The following is a 17,273-nucleotide window of genomic DNA, read 5'->3' as shown; positions in this document are numbered from 1 at the left end:
AAGTTCTGAATTCACTGAAACGAACATAACACGTGACTTTAGCATTTCTCAGTTTTATTCGGCAAAGCTCATTACTCACATAGAGTATTATAAAATCCTAGATATCGGTTAGATGATCTGTGGTGATCACTCTTTCAGTGAATTCAGAACTTTAAAACGCTCCCCTGTAAACTTGGCAATTTCGACATACGATACTTTACGTAGGAGGGGTCGATTTATTCATTTTAAATGCGGAAAAAAACGCGAAACTCAAAGAACTTGACATTTTAAATATCATTACCCATATATTACTTACCCAAAAGACTGGGTAGTTTATTCTGGTGACAACTGGTGACGTAGCTGAAGTAGTGTGGTGCGAATTCCAGAAACTGCTGCCATTCTGGCTTGGTCATTTCCTTTAGCACGTATCTGTCGTCTGAAATCACAGTCCGTAGAATACGTGAGCTTCCCGATGTTCCTACTGCTAGACTAGTTTAACTTTAGTTACTTCCATAGTATAATGTCCTACGGGATTCTCATGTGGGGTAAAGCGGCAGATATACAAACCATATTTGTAATGCAAAATGAGTGATTCGTTCTGTGTACCGTTTAGGTTCTCGAAGTTCTCTCAGAGAAAAGTTTAAGGAGACTGGTATCATGACTGTGGCATCACAATACACTACTCAAATATGTTATATGCCCGTAAAAATATACATAACTTCTATAAGAAAGATGATATCCATAATATTAACCTTAGAATTAAGTTCAAACTCATGGTACCACGATTTCGTTTAACTAAGTCGTTTACCTTCTTTTATGGGGAACTGTATACGTTTTTACAATAAGATTCCGGAGCATATGTATATTAAGATTATCATTTCCTAAGTACTTTCATTTCCTAACTTACATTAAAATTGTTTTAATTGAAAAGTCATATTACAAAATTGAAGAGTATGTTTTAGATAAAGAAATATGGAAAGACAACAAGTGTCTAGTTCCACACAAATATGATTCAAAAAAATCTATAGCAATTAAGTTTATTTGAAAAGAGTTTGCTGCTTGCTCGTTCTTTTCAGGGAGGTCAGCGTAGTAAACGAGCAGTAGCTTAAAAAATGACGTTTTCTAGTGTAAAAATGTTACCGGAATAATTTATTATTTGACTTTGTCATGAGCACTAATCAATTATCACCCGCTTTACTTAATTGCAAGTCGGCGCTACGTTGGCGTTTAGTCTTACTGAAGACTTAGTAGTATTTAGTATACAATTTGATTGATATTGATTCTAATTCAGTTTTTTATTGAATATCAGCAACACCACCATGGAATTCAATTATTTTTTATGAAATTACTCCACTACTTTGTTATAATTAATACAAATATCAAACACTCAGAAAAAATTCCATTGGTCCAGCTGGATTTGAACCAACGTCTTCTAGCAAACCGTGCCAGATGCTATGTCAACTAAGCCACGGAACGAACCAGCGGATCTTACGAATATTTCTAAGCGCTTTTGTTTTGGTTTATTAACGATTTTTTAGCCGTAGCGCCATCTGTGAGAAATCTATTTCCACACACAGCCAGGTACCTTTTCAGCTACCAGCAGCTGACTGGAGATGATATAGATTCTACAAATTATTTTAAACTGTTGGTCAGAGTGAGAAGCAGCACCAACAGGTATGTAGTTTAGGGGGATAGCGAAGAGGATGGACAGTCCAATCCTTAAGTATCGCATGTCCATTCATGTTCATCATAATCTCAGTACAGAGTACTAAAAAAAAAACGACCTCAAAAGTACGTGGAATTACATATATTTGCCAAGTTTTATTGAAATATCCCCTAGTTCGCCACTATACAAGACTTGACACTGGAGATAATAAAAATCGGTTCTCACTACTCAAAGTATTTTGAGAGACAAAAATGCCTTGAATTGGAGAATAGCAACCAACCATTAAAATAATTGCTCCTTAAGTAAAATTTAGGCGCTATTTATAAAAATGAATGTTCATGCGTGATCAGCGACCATTAGAGGTGGATGATTTTCTTTAAAATGAAATGGGACCACTATGGAGGTACCCTCTTTTCAACAAAAAAAAGAATCATGAAAATCGGTTCACAAATACCGGAGTTATCGCGTAACATACATACAAAAAAAACACAGTCGAATTGAGAACCTCCTCCTTTTATTGAAGTCGGTTAAAAATGAACCTTTTGCATTATACTAACGTAGTTGTAAGCGCCTACTCACACTATATGGACTATATGGTAAGTTGTCTGAAACAAATTCTTTCGTTTCTTTCTTTTTTAATATTGAAGTATTTGCCTTTGTTGTTTCAAAGAAAATTTCCTTTGATCCGGCTGGATTCAAACCAGCGCCGTCTTGCCAGACCGGGGCTTTATTTAATTACCTTTGGTTTTACAAAACGTGGATCCAGATTTCCCGCCCTTGGCGGCCCACGGCACGCAATATGCCAGCGACCTTATGAACCCTTCTTCAATATCACACAGGCTTTTATCTGAAATACGAAAACAATTATGTGAAAAAGAAGCAACACCTAGGGCACAGAAATCATTAAAAAAAATTACATCTATTCGAAATTATAATCTTTTTAAATAGACGATCTCGGTGCATTGTGGGCGCTGCATGAGGAGGCCCCGTGTTAGATTTAGGTCCCATAGGGTTTGCATTAATATTAGACTAACGTGACCATAATTTTTTTCCGTCAGAGCGAGACGTCCGTAAATTTATTATTGTTTATTTAAAACACACGTTAAAAAATAGAACTAAAAAAGTTTAATGATCAAAAATTAAAAAATATCTTTTAATGTTGTGTAGTCTGGTGGGTTGACTTTATATATATTTTTCGTTTTCGAGCCATTTAAAAAAAATTATTGTCACGTATGTCCTGTTTTGTCAATGCGGGATATTTTTAGTATTTTGAGGGCGCGTGGCACTAAGCTTAAAAGCGGGACTGTCCCGCTCAAATATGGACGTATGGTCACGCACGTTACATTAGTCATAACTGAACATGACATAAATATAAGACTGTAGATGACATAATTATTTACGTGTGCATCCTCCATCGCCGACCTCATCATCACTCCCACTTCTAAGATTTAATTGATGATTAGCTTTATGATGATTGTATAATAATTAAGGTTACTTTTTCTTGGATTATTTTAATATATTTTTAAATAATATTTTAACTCGTTTGTGGTGAGAATATCAACCGCACATCTGTCAGCCTTGAAGGAAGAGTTTTGGCCGAAAGGTATTTGTATTGTCGTACATCGGCGATTCCGCGGCCGGTGCTTGGCACCAGATTGCGCCACACGTCGCCGACAAGTGAAATTCGTGTAGAGTAGTTATTTAGCTTATTATATTGTTATATTGTAGGTATATTAGTCCTTAAGGTATACATTATAAGGGTCAAGTGGCCTGAAATAAATTACTAAATAAAAAAATAAATATTATCGTGGCTTGTTTACATTTGTTTTACTAATTTCATAAATTAATTTTTATTACTGAGTATTTAGTTTTTTATTCTTTACCTTAAAAGGTAATCCATGTAAGAATTTTTTTCAACCAATTAATAATTTATTTCTCTTATTTATTTTTTTCTTCTGAGCGTCTGCAGAGATCTATTGAAAAGTTTAATTGTTAACTTACTTATAGAACCTTGTAATTGGCCATCTATAAAATAAGAATAACCATAAGATAAACCAAAAGAATAAAAATAATTTAACTGCCTCTGTGGCCGAACGGTTACCATGCCGGATTGCCATGCAGAGGTCCCAGGTTCGATTCCCGGGCCGGGAGAAATATTTGTATGGCCTACATTTATTTGTCTCGTGAGTTTGGGTGTAATTTGTAATTGTCTATTTGTGTGTCCATGGCACCCGCGACACAGGGTTTCCCTAGTGCGGGGCTATGTCGAGTGAGTGCGTGTAAAAAAAAAAAAAAAAAATTTATTATTGTAACTATTTATATACTTAGCTGTTAGTGTAAGGGCAGAATAGCGACTCTGTCCCTAGAGGATGTTACCTTGCGGTCGCAACGCGGCAACCGTTATCACGAGATTGTTTTTGAAGTAGTTAATAATAAATAAATAACGCACACAATCAACAGCGGGGCTACCCGCACTAGGGAAACCCTATGTTGCGGGTGCCACACACACATAGACAGCCACAAATTAAAGCCAAACTCACGAGAGAAATAAATTTAGGCCATACAAATATTTCTCCCGGCCCGAGAATCGAACCTGGGACCTCTGCGTCTGTCTAGAATTAAAGAATGTTACAAATGTAAAAGTAATGATGTTTAATTAAAATTAAAATATTGTAAATGTTTTAAATATGTTAATGTTAATGATGGTGGTATCTAGCAGTATTAAAAATACCATAAAAGTCTTGATACCATTTACCGCATCAACAAAATAAAACTAGAACTAGACCATGTCAATGCAGCAGATCATTCAATGTTGTACGTAACCGTAGAGTTAGGTTCCAAAGTAACGCACACATAACGCACACACTCAACATAGCCCCGCACTAGGGAAACCCTGTGTCGCGGGTGCCATGGGCACACACATAGACAACCACAAATTACACCCAAACTCACGAGAGAAATAAATGTAGGCCATACAAACATTTCTCCCGGCCCGGGAATCGAACCTGGGACCTCTGCGTGGCAGTCCGGCATGGTAACCGTTCGGCCACTGAGGCAGTTAAAGTATGAAATAAAAATAACAATAAAATAATTCCTACTTACTTTCATTTTTCTCCTTGCCGTCTTCGCAGGAGCATCTGCTGTCGTGAGCGCTGGCCTCGCTGGTCTGCGAGGCGAACTCGTCCACGATGTACGGGTTCGACGACAGCGGAGCGAGTAGCGTGTGGCGAAGTTTATGGAACTGTGAGGCGTAGTACACGCGACAGACTAGGCCGTCCTGTCGACAGAACAAACGTTAAGGTTCATCACACATGCTCACTACTTACGTATTAGCACAGTTTTACAAACCATACAGTTGGCAAATAATGTACTTGCACAGAGCAAAGGCGGGGCACTCGACGGGAGACGGGCAGAGCGGGTCGCCATTTTGAAACTTTGAAAAACAATGACAGAAAAGGTGTCTATGTATTACACTAACAAAAAATATTACACACGAAAGTCGCCTGTTCAACTTTGAACATCGTGTATTTAACAATAAAACGCAAGATCGTAACATACATTTGAACTGTCACAAACATAACATAGTAACATAATTAACTACAGAAAGAACTTCGTCGGCCACCAACACACATAGCACACTAAGAAAAACTTATCATAATGTAATCTATAATAATAAAAATTATATAGTAAGTAAGAATTGTAAATATAATCAGTTAACCACTACCATCTGATTTTAACTCATCTCCTGCTAAGTGACGTACTACCCGCTACTCGTCTCACTGTGGCCAAGGCATCTCTAACCGTCAGTAGATCGGTCTTGTGAGTCTGCTTGACCGGCAGTTAGAATACCATTCCAGTACACATTCCACGACGTGTACTTCCTTACCTCCTACCTTAGGTCTCCTGGTGACAGACTTCCCGTTTGTATCTTGCATATATATTTCTCCGTTGATATATTTTATGGTTAGGTTAGGCTACACACCGCAGGTTGTAGGGCTACACTAGATAAATCGTAGGGACGACCTTTGAGGTCTCACCGTTATTTATTTATTTATTTATTTTATTTATTTATTTATTTTAAACACTAAGAATATTACAAAAATATATATACATCACATTAGGTTTAATAGGTAGTTTTTTTTATCTTGACTTTACTATAATTTCATGCATAGCAGGCGGTTGGTATTTGCTGCATACAACACCACACACTACATTGACAGACAAGCACTACCATCACATGAATACCTAACCGCATGCTGTTCATTTTGGTCCTTCGAGCCGGATTCGAGCCTTGTAAAGCCTTCGAAATAATAAACATTTAATTTACCTGACATTACTTACCTTAAGTAAAACTTCAATATGGTCATTATTTCTCGCCTTGCTCTTGTCCGCGTCGGTTTTCTCTTTCGTGTTTAGATTTTCAGTGTCTTCCAAATCGGAGTGAGTGTTTTTATGCGACGCCAATGTTCGTTGGTACGTCACTGACGCCAGGGTGGCAGCTATCACGGAACCAATCTCGCCCGCCATTACAACCACGGGAACTAATCCGCTTGAAATTATCATGCCGCTCTGGTGATAACAGATATAATAATAAATAAGTTTTAGTAGTAATAGAACTCCCTGTGAAAGAGTTTGTCCAAGGAAGTAAGAAGGGTGCTGGTGAAATCACTGACACATAGGACTTGTCAACTTATGTGTCACGGCGAAATAATTTCAGCTCATGATCAATATTTCAATAATATTACAAGGAAAATAAAAATTTGATGTCTAATATTTCATATCAGAGGGATTAATTGATACCTACGTCCATTTACATAACATAAACTAGTTACAGTCTATCGCTCAGCGCCATCTGTATACAAGACGAAATTTTAATTTTGCAGTAAGGAGATTAGCGGTGACTAAAGAATCTTTAGTCTTATGGTAAAGATCATTTTTTTACCTTTTAATTTACTAAATTATATTAACTACCTATTTATTACAGTACTCTTTAATATGGACTTTAACTAATAATAATAATTCCCCAGAGACACGGAAAAAGTTTCAATAATTTTTGATATCGGGTACTTTTCCTGTTGATACCTTTCATTGGATACATTTCCGGTATTAGTACTTTTAGACAAGTACCGCATCGTATCTTTTCAAATACTTTCTACTTCGGAAATCATTATAAGAATGAGAATCATTGACTTACAATTATATGGACGTCGGGTCCGCGCTAAAAAGTGTCCGCACTTGTAAGGCGATAAAATCGTATACAGAGCGCCAAACTCCGCTTTAGTCTTCATTTGTTCGACTGACAGCGCGATACTGCGATGACATTACAATTTAAATTTCGAATAGGTTGACTTGGGACATTTTTTTCGTGGTTTATGTATTAGACCCGTCGTCCATTTATTTGTAAGTCAATGATGAGAATGAAGAAAAATAATTAGAAACATTTCAATTGACATTTTTCATTTCTCCGTTTTCGTTTCGTAATCGTTTCTGAGTGTCAGTTACGTGTAAAAAAATCTGCAGGACAAAAGTATGGATACCTTGAGGTATCCATACGTATACACATACACACCAAACCAATTACTTGGTTAGGTTGCCTGGGGAATTATTTTTCCTCCACCTCATCCAGCGCCTCTACAGTATAAACCATTACGCCACGATGGTATAATACATGCACAATTTTCGGTGAACAATCAGCTGGTACTAATTTCACTGAATTATCTCTTAACGTATGTGCTTAGTGGTGAGATAAGAACTAAAAAGTTCTCCATATGGTTCTAGGAAACCTACACTGACCAATGGGGTTTACGATGATAGACGGTGTTTGATAAAAAACACCATACCTGATTCGCAGTCTGGTTGTTCGATAGCAGTTGCGAGAGGATCTGTCGCACAGTTTTCTTGTCGGCTTTCTCTTCGTCCTCTTCAGCGCCTGAACAAACAGTTTCATTTAATCCATTTTATCATTTGTATATATCCAAAAATGGAGAGTAGAGAATCAACGTACCATGTTCTTTTTCCAATTCCTTCGAAGTGTTATCTGTAAAAACGTATGTCGTTCCTGATTAATTTCAAAACATTAGTCGAACCAATTTATTCAATCAATCCTTCACTGCTGTCAGACTTTGGAACGCACTTCCCATTACTGAGAGTATATCTTTAGCTTTTTTTTGGAAATGAGAATTAAGGAGCATTATTTACCCACTGTTCCATCCATACATTTTATAGATGTTATATTACGAAATATGTATTTATCTACATACTTATATAGTTTATAATAATTTAATGTTACTGATATTGGTTTTTTATAACATTATTTTTGTTTTTTGTGCATGTTAACCCGCTTTTTGTAATTATTGTGTCCTGTATTTTGTTCTGCAGGAAGAAATTTGACATAAGCAGTACCTTTAGTCTGTGTTTTCCTTTTTACTAAATGTGATTTGTTTTTTCGTATGCAATATATGATAAAATAATCATTTATGGTCATGAAGGCGTTAAAATAATGAATTTTGGATCAATGTAATCTAAAGCTTTACGGCACTCAAAGTTTTCAAAGTTTTTGCGTAGTTTTCATGCAATCATTTGTAAATACAGTATAATCATGCTGTCCAATGAATCGCAACCTAATACTAATAAAACTTAATCATTCAAATTATTAAGACTGGGATTAAGGGGTTTCACCATTTTTACCAGCCCCCTTACCCTTCGAAACCAGAACGCAGTAACGGTCACATTATTGCATGGCGACAGAAATAGGTTCCCGGGACGAAATATTTCACAAGCTCTATTGTTACTAAATTTCATAAATAAGTAAGAATAATAATAATCATGCACTCCCTCCTAACCCCGTACTAGGGAAACCCTGAGTCGTGGGTGCCATGGACACACATAGACAACCACAAATTACACCCAAACTCACGAGAGAAATAGGCGATACAAATATTTCTCCTGACTCGGGACTCGAACCCTGCGTGGCAGACCAGCATGGTAACAGGTCGGCCGTGGAAGTAGAAAAAAGTGATAAGTAAATAAAGATTTTGTTGAAATAGGGTTCATATTGTAATAGGTGTTTATCATATATAAGAAAAATGTGTGTTTGTAGCATTGACTTACAATTATATGGACGTCGGGTCCGCGCTAAAAAGTGTCCGAACTTATAGGGCGTTAAAATCGTATACAGAGCGTCATTCACGCTTTAGTCTTCATTTGTTTCTTCAGACAGCGAAGTAAGCAAAATTAGACAGTACTGCGATGACATTACAATTTAAATTCAACGTTTTAGCTTTTTCATATTCCTTTACATGTCACTACGTTTAAATAGGTTGACTTGGGACATTTCTTTCGTGGTTTTTGTATTAGACCCGTCGTCCATTTATTTGTAAGTCAATGGTTTGTAGAGCAATTTTTTCATTATGTTATTATTTATTTACTTGTGTTATGGGATACTATTTTCTGTACTGTGCATGATGCAATAAATAATTAAAATCAACAATAAACACTACCTGAGTCCGTGCCTGCGTCTCCAGAGTCTTCGACGTCGGATTTTTCTTCCACTAGAAAGAAAAAACAATACAACAAATTCAATCAAAAAATCTAAATCTATCGTGCCTCAAACTAGTCTATAGTTAATATAAAAACAGGGCGCACGGCAGTGTATAGGCGAAGTTGCTTACCGATGGTGTCGGGCAGGGGTTTGTTGGGCTTGGCAGGTGGGCTGGTCCACATGTCGTTAGCGTCGCGTAGCATCTTCTCGCCTGCGATTATGCGGTCGGACACACTCCACAAGCTGCGCACCACACCTGTGACGGATTTCATCATCTTTATCATTAGAATGAAACCGTTTTTTTGTAACCTATTAATTATATTTCACATACTTATCTCGTTCTTGGTACAAGCCTGTTATAATATATTGTGTATTAAGGACGTCCAATAAGAAATTTATAACGCGAGTTTGTTAGAAGCCCGAAGCCAAAGGTTGAGGGCTTTAAAGACTCGAGATTTGTAATTTTTACTACCCGTGCTACATACAATATTTTTCATCACATTTGCGAGGACCGATAATTCATTTCTTGTGAGAATAAATATCGCTTCACAACATAACACTTTTTACTGATTTTGCACATGGCGGGTCTTTTGTTTTTTTTTTTAACAGATTATTATATAAGAGAGGTATTCTTCCATAGATAATTCAACTCGAAGTAAAATGTTATAAAAGGCGCAGAAGCACGCAGCTACAATGTATTAGATATAAACTAAATAATTTCCAAATGCTAAAAATACTGCAGAATTCGAATACACAAAATAAATTTAGTAAAATATAGTTATATTGCAAATGTTTAATTTTTTTATACTTCAAGTTTATGCGAAACATATGTTAAGATTTTTCGAGCATAAATACTTTTTGCTTAATCTTGACGTAAAAAATCCATTGGGTATAATCATTGACTTACAATTATATGGACGTCGGGTCCGCGCTAAAAAGTGTCCGAACTTATAGGGCGTTAAAATCGTATACAGAGCGTCATTCACGCTTTAGTCTTCGTTTGTTCGACTGACAGCGAAGCAAGCAAAATTAGACAGTACTGCGATGACATTACAATTTAAAAGCTTTTTCATATTCCTTTACATGTCACTACGTTTAAATAGGTTGACTTGGGACATTTTTTTCGTGGTTTTTGTATTAGACCCGTCGTCCATTTATTTGTAAGACAATGGGTATAATGTAATTAAAAAGCCCACGGCAATAATTTAGGATATTACGGTCGACTTTGCCAGCATGTCATGACACTGTTGACAAGCAAGTGTGCTGAAAAAGACAAGGGGCATCTGTTACATGACGACAGTTACAGGCCTAAAAAAAATTAAATGAATCGGTTCCTGAGGTAACTGCGCGGTGCGGGAGGGGTGACAGTTTACGTTACAGTTTGATTGAAAAAAGTGTCAAATGTTTTGTCTATTCAATTCATATATCAATGAAATAGTTTTTTTTTTCAATTATCGTTTCCAATAACAACAATTAAGTAATTTGGTAGGCACTTTTTTCAATCATATTGCTATTGACTATCGTCAGGAAAATCTTGTTGAAATTGTCTCGTGTGCAGCGCGACATCAATATTTTAGTAGCAGCAGAGGTCCTTGTGAAAGAGTTCGTCCGGGGTAGTACTGTCACCTTACCTATTTCTGCCGCCAAGTAGTAATGTGATTACTCCGTTCCGGTTTGGAAGGGTAAAGGTGCTGGTGAAATTACAGGCACATGGGACTTGTCAACTCATGTCTCGGGGTGACGGGCGCAGTGGCAGTGCCCCTAAGATATTTGCGATTTAAAGCTCCGAGTGGCACTGTAACTATTATGGGCAGACGTGCAGCTTACCACCAGTCATTTGATATTATAAAATAAATGTTGTCTTCACATCTATCTACATTCTTCCGTATCACAATGTTATAATATAATAGTATATAATAGTTTACCTAGAAGACTCCAAAATTTGGCTTCTCCGTTTCAGAAACCAGTTACGTCTATTTATTCACCTGCGAGTGAAGTATGTTCTTGCAGATGCGACGAGGTAAGCGCGAGATGTAAATGCTCCATCTGCTGTTTGAACACCTGGTACTCCTTCTCCGCCTCGCCGTCCGCCACTCCGCTGAACGTTTCGTGGCCTGCCATTCAAGAGAGGTGTCTCACAGAATACTTCATAGCTGCTTCTACAATAGCCACTAGTGCTGGGCCAAATAATTTTCCTGTTTATACTCGTAGCTGCATGTCGGAGCTTGCATGTCAAAGGAGGTTCACGACCCTTGAAAGCGTGTGAAGTTCCCAATCCGCGCTGGAGACTTAAGGTTTTTTTTACTGCTTAGAGGAGACTCTTATTCAGCAGAAAGACAATGGTGCACCTTTGAGCATCAACTCGTTGAGCTGGTTGATGAGCGCGTCCCGCATCTGCTTGGTGTCGTACCGCGTGTGGATGACCTCGGGCGGCAGCTCGATCTCGAAGGTCGCCACTTTGCTGTACCTGGGGGAGCGGAAGGCCACGTGAGGCGGGTCGCGGGTCGCGGGCGGCGGGCGGCGGCGGGGGCGGGGGCGGGGGCCTCGCTCACCTGAAGCAGGCGGTGGTGAGCCGGCAGACGAAGGCGTGCGCGTGCGCGTGCAGCGGGTGCGCGCAGAGGCGGCGGCGCACGTAGCGCGGCGCGGCCATGCGCAGGCGCACGTACTGCGCCAGCGACAGCGCCAGCGCGCGCGGCGACATGCGCGCGGCGCGGCCCACGCTGCCGCACTGCTCGCAGCGCGACCAGAACATCACCTGCCCCGAAACCACAGCACCCGAACGCCTTAGCATTTTCAAAAACCGTTTGGTGAGTTGCTAACGTTCTTCGTCCAGGCGGTCCTGTTCGACGCCTGGAACTGGCGTTACATTTGTTCGCGTTTGATGTCTCTCGCAACGCCTGATGTTCGAGAAGGACATTTTATGTTTCAAATTGTCGTACAAATTATGCTATAAATACCTTTCTTAGGATGATGTCGATACGTTTCCTATTTATGGAATCTATTAAAAATAAGACACATCAGTATTCGCCATCGATGCAGAACAGCCAAAGCGTGTCGGCGGAATGAAAAACACATCTGAACCAATAGAATGCTATGACATCCCCTAATTAGGTTAAACATTACTTCTACCAATCTATAAAAGAGGATTATTGTAAAGGGCTCACCTGTTTACTCTGTTCTTCTTTCATCTTATCCATATTGCTATGACCGACAGTGTTGCACGTGATGGTAATACAAACGTCGCCGTGGACGAATCTGTTGATATATGTTATGAGAATAGTTAAAACTGTTAATGGCTCAGTGGCAAGTCCAAAAATGACGGTAAGGAACTAGAGTAGCTCGCGATTTTCAATATTGTACGGTGCTGAATGTTGGTCTTTTAAAAAGCAGCGAGAAAATGGAACGCACAGCGCGGAAATGAAAATGCTAAGATGGGCGGGCGGCGTTGCAAGACTTGACCACGTCAAAAACATCCACATCAGAAGCAGTTTTAAGTGAGGCCTATCCCGGAAAAGTTGCTAGAGAGCCGAGTTAGGTGATACGTACATGTTATGCGACGATCGCCTGATCATATGACAAGGAATGCCCTTGACATGAGTAGCTAGCCCCAGGGATGTGGTAGACCCTGCCTCACATGGATCTACTAAATTTTTTTTTCTTTTAAATAACGCACACACTCAACATAGCCCCGCACTAGGAGGAAACCCTGTGTCGCGGGTGCCATGGACGCATACATAGACAACCGCAAATTACACCCAAACTCACAAGAGAAATAAATGTAGGCCATACAAATATTTCTCACGGCACGGGAATCGAACCTAGGACCTCTGCGTGGCAGTCCGGCATGGTAACCGTTCGGCGACGGAGGCAGTGTATATCTACTAAGATCTACTAAAGCAACACAGGACAGGACAGACTGTCTTAGAGAAGAGTGACCAGAAGGGCCGACCCCAAATAAATGGGAATAAGGTCAGGCAAAAAAAAAAACAGAGGCAGACGGATCAGCGTGATGAGAACGGCTTCACAAAGGTGGTGAAGACAAAGAGGAAGCCGTCCAGCCGCAACCTGTGTGGCACAGCACCGACAGGATGAAACTTTTTGCTTTCGCTTTTAATTCGTTTGTGGTGAGAGTACCGACCGATCTGTCGACTTTCATGAAGGAGGAGTTTTGGTCGAAGGGTATCATATATCGGCGATTGTGCGGTCGGTTACCTGACACCAGATTGCGCCACACGTCGCCGACAAGTGAAATTCGTGTAGAGTACTTATTTAGCTTATTATATTGTTATATTGTATGTATGTTAGTCATTAAGGTATATATTATATGGGTTTTGGGGCCTGAAATAATTTACTAAATAAAATAAATAAAAAAGAGGTGTATTGTTTTTTATAAAATTTAAAAGTTTTGGTTGTGATCAGATAGCTCAAACTGACGATGGGCGAGTTATTTAACTCGATTAACTGGAGTTACTCCCACCGAAATTTAAAGTTATTCCCGCCGAGTCAAATACTTCATTCATCCAGCGCGTCGGCAATTCGTTCTCACTCGTTCGGTTCGGCGACCTTCGGAGCACGCTCGAGTCGCGGTCGGCACGCCGGTCGTGTCCAACTAGGTGAATCGGCGATTCGAGTTATACTCGCGACTCGCGGCTGCTCTGTCTGGATGCACCGAGTCACGAGTAACTCGAGTTGAAAAAAAAAATACAAGATTCGCTCTGGGCCTTTTGGAGGGAAAAGTGTCGTTTTTATTTTGACTTTCAATTATTTTGTGAAATCTAGTTTAAAGTGGAATAGGATAGCGCTATTGTGCCTTAATCGAAGAATAAAACGCGAAATTATACGAATCTCGAACTAAAATACCCGTATCGCCCCGTTCTAAGGAATCCCGAGTCGATCCAAACACGCCGCCTCAAATTGCCTATCCTCTTTGTGGCGGCCATATTTACAGAAACATAATTAAACGAAGACATGGCTCAAAGGACTTGTATCCAAGCCAAAATTATTAATAAAAAAAATACAACTCGTCCCATCGCTAGTTCAAACAAGTCGAATCATAAAAGTGGATAGTTTGATTAGGTCGAGTAGTTCACGTGGGTCGAGTAGCTCTTAGTGGGTGGAATAGTGTGATTCTGTGTCTGACCTGCGAATGTGCTGGTTCATAGGCACGTTGCAATTAGGCGAAGTGCATTTGTGCTCGCTGAAGCAGTACTTCTCGAGGAACGCGCCCAACGAGATGTCATGGCGACCATACATCTCCATCGTCGCTATCCTGTAAAATATTAAAAAGCTATAATAATAAAATATAAACGCCTACTTTTCTTCACCAGTACTGTATACATCTTTCTGTTTCTTTTTCTTATCGTTTATTTATGACAATACACTTAGAAAACACTGCTTATTAAATAAGGAAACATTCTAATAACAGGTCTAGTAACAAATACCACAACATACAATAGCAACAATATGATATAAAATATATAAACAGCAGTAGAGCGCCTTGTGAAAGAGTTTGTCCAGTAAAGTACTGACACCTTTTCTTTCGCCAAGCGGTAATGTGCATTACTGCGTTCCGGTTTTGAAGGGTAAGGGTGCTGGTGACATTACAGGCACATGGGACTTGTCAACTTATGTCTCAGGGCGACGGGCGCAGTGGTAGACGTCCTAAGATCTTTGCAATTTAAAAGCCTAAATTGCACTGCAACTGTCATGGATAGGTAAAAAATAAAATGGTCATTTCAAGAAATGGTCAATTCAAGTAGTGGATATTTCAAGAAATGGTAAATTTTAGAAGTGGTTATTTGAAGATGTGGTCATTTCTCATTGTGGTCCTAAACCGCCGAAAGGTCGCTTACCATCAGGAGCACGACTTGTTCGTCCTAAATAAAGTCGTACGAAATAAAGGGAATTATTTAAATGTATGTAAACCTTACAGTAACAAATGTATATAAATATATAAACATTTACATATATTACTTTATAATAAAGAATGAGCGAGTTTAAGCAATAATAATTATGTGCACTCACCAGGGGTTGACGCAGAAGTCGGGCACATTGGGCGACTTGTTGCTATAGCTGTACAGCAGTAGACTCAGCCGCTGGTGGCTCTCGGGAGCCAGCGGGTCAAGTGGCTCTTTCTGATCAGCCTGTTTGTCTGAAGACTCAAGCTCTGGCTGTTTGAGGACTTTCTTTACCACTGACGGCTTGTAGAGGGGACAGCCCTCTGAAATCCGGTAATAAAAACCAAGTTGCAATGTCAGTGATAGCGTTCATTCATACAATCACTAACGATCAATTTTGTCTTATTAAAACTACTATAGAAACTATTATGTATCAGGGTTGATGTTGATGCAGGTTTTTACACATCAGCGGATGCTAATCCGGTTGCTGATTTTCTAACCTTAACATCAGCACACGCTGATGCAGAGGCTGATTTTATGTAATAAAAAAACTAGAAACATGTACATCTTTACTGAATCCATGTACATGAAAATTCTTTTTTTTTTGTATTGTAATAAAATGTTTTTTCAATGATTTTGTGACATTTATTAACAAAAGAATCAATCTGCATGACTTAAACGTTGTGGAATTTGATCAAAGTTATGTATTAAAATTTTTATTGAATTGACATTCAATTATTTTTATGTGAAAATAAAGTCAATAAAAATTTCAATACAATGAATAGCGACATCTCTAGCCGGAGCTGGTAGCTGTAAAGGTAACTAACTGTGTGATGAAATATAATACATTTCTCATAGATGGCGCTAAAGCTGAAAAGTCGTTGAAAAACCAAATACAAAGATTCGACGCAAGCATATAGAAAAATTCGTGAGGTCCGCTGGTTCGTTCCGTGGCTTAGTTGGTATAGCGTCTGGCCCGGTATACTAGAAGACGGTTCGAATCCGGCCGGAACGAAGAAATTTTTTCTGAGTATTCGATCTTTGTATTAATAATTATAATAAAGTTATATATATTTCAAAAACAACAGCTGAGCAGCTTTTTCAACTTACAGTATTACTTCTGGAAGGTTTGTAAATTATTCCAGGGTGGCTTTAAGGTCAATTCGCGACTTAAACATCGGCAATTAATATCAGCGTCGATGAATGCGGATGCTGATATTCGCAACAGCCCTGTCTATCTATGTATATGTCAATTTTTATCTCGTTGAACGAGCAATTTTTTAACGTTTAACTGCCTCTGTGGCCGAACGGTTACCATGACTGACTACCACGCAGAGGTCGCGGGTTCGATTCTTGGGCCAAGAGAAACATTTGTATGGCCTACATTTATTTCTCTCGTGAGTTTGGGTGTAATTTGTGGTTGTCTACCTGTGTGTGTGTGTCCATAGCATCCGCGATACAGGGTTTCCCTAGTGCGGGGCTATGGGTGTGTGCGTTATTAATTAGTCTTAAAATGAAATGTATTTAAATACAATGAATAGCGACATCTCTAGCCAGGGCTCGTAGCTGTAAAGGTATGGGTGACGAAATACTTAAGATTTAGAGAAGACTCTCTCTTAAAAATATATTTCATTTAAATTTTTATTAAATTGATATTCAATTATTTTTTTATGTGAAATTGCTCCACTAGTTTGTTATAATTATTAATACAAAAAGATCGAACACTCCGAAAAAATTCCTTCGATCCGGCCGGATTCGAACCGACGTCTTCTAGCTTATCGTGCCAGACGCTATACCAACTAAGCCACGGAACGAACCAGCGGACCTCACGAATTTTTCTATGTGCTTGCGTCGTATCTTTGTATTTGGTTTTTTCAACGACCGGTAGCGCCATCTATGAGAAATCTATAAAGGTTTTATCACTCAGTTAGATATCTTTACAGTTACCAGCCCTGGCGCGAGATGTCGCTATTCACTGTATCTTAAATTTTTATTGAATTGATATTTAATAATTTTTTGTGAAATATATTTTTTCATGTCAATTAATTCGTAAACGACGTCATTGACGTGCCAAAGACTCGCCACTGAAGAGCAGAATACCAAAAAATTGCAATGGCAGTTGAATAGTGACTCGATGGCTAACTACTGGCAAGTCACTCTTAACTTGTAACAGAACAACAAACGTACAACA

The 17,273-nt window shown here is 38.9% G+C and overlaps 2 protein-coding genes across 2 annotated transcripts in view; one reads left to right on the top strand and one right to left on the bottom strand.

Moving 5' to 3' along the window:
• Positions 1-4,815, top strand: part of LOC113236181 — a 38,997-nt gene extending 34,182 nt beyond the window's left edge. Inside the window, exon 8 of the mRNA XM_026472193.1 lies at positions 4,777-4,815. The gene's annotated coding sequence lies outside the window, so the exon portion shown is untranslated. The remainder of the gene's footprint in view (positions 1-4,776) is intronic.
• The window catches only part of LOC113236180 (putative 1-phosphatidylinositol 3-phosphate 5-kinase), a 38,875-nt gene that overhangs the window by 10,402 nt on the left and 11,200 nt on the right, over positions 1-17,273 (bottom strand). The window contains exons 5-18 of the mRNA XM_026472191.1: positions 15,210-15,405; positions 14,326-14,454; positions 12,350-12,440; positions 11,738-11,940; positions 11,534-11,652; positions 11,171-11,299; positions 9,316-9,441; positions 9,145-9,195; positions 7,650-7,682; positions 7,486-7,574; positions 5,987-6,214; positions 4,748-4,922; positions 2,385-2,492; positions 296-415 (exon numbers count right to left, since the gene is read on the bottom strand). Of these exons, the coding sequence (XP_026327976.1) occupies positions 296-415; positions 2,385-2,492; positions 4,748-4,922; positions 5,987-6,214; positions 7,486-7,574; positions 7,650-7,682; positions 9,145-9,195; positions 9,316-9,441; positions 11,171-11,299; positions 11,534-11,652; positions 11,738-11,940; positions 12,350-12,440; positions 14,326-14,454; positions 15,210-15,405 (1,797 nt within the window). The remainder of the gene's footprint in view (positions 1-295; positions 416-2,384; positions 2,493-4,747; positions 4,923-5,986; positions 6,215-7,485; positions 7,575-7,649; positions 7,683-9,144; positions 9,196-9,315; positions 9,442-11,170; positions 11,300-11,533; positions 11,653-11,737; positions 11,941-12,349; positions 12,441-14,325; positions 14,455-15,209; positions 15,406-17,273) is intronic.

Source organism: Hyposmocoma kahamanoa, unplaced genomic scaffold, assembly GCF_003589595.1.
Source record: "Hyposmocoma kahamanoa isolate Upper Pololo Valley unplaced genomic scaffold, ASM358959v1 89, whole genome shotgun sequence".
Lineage (NCBI taxonomy): Eukaryota > Metazoa > Arthropoda > Insecta > Lepidoptera > Cosmopterigidae > Hyposmocoma > Hyposmocoma kahamanoa.
This window is presented reverse-complemented; position numbering and strand designations above follow the sequence as displayed.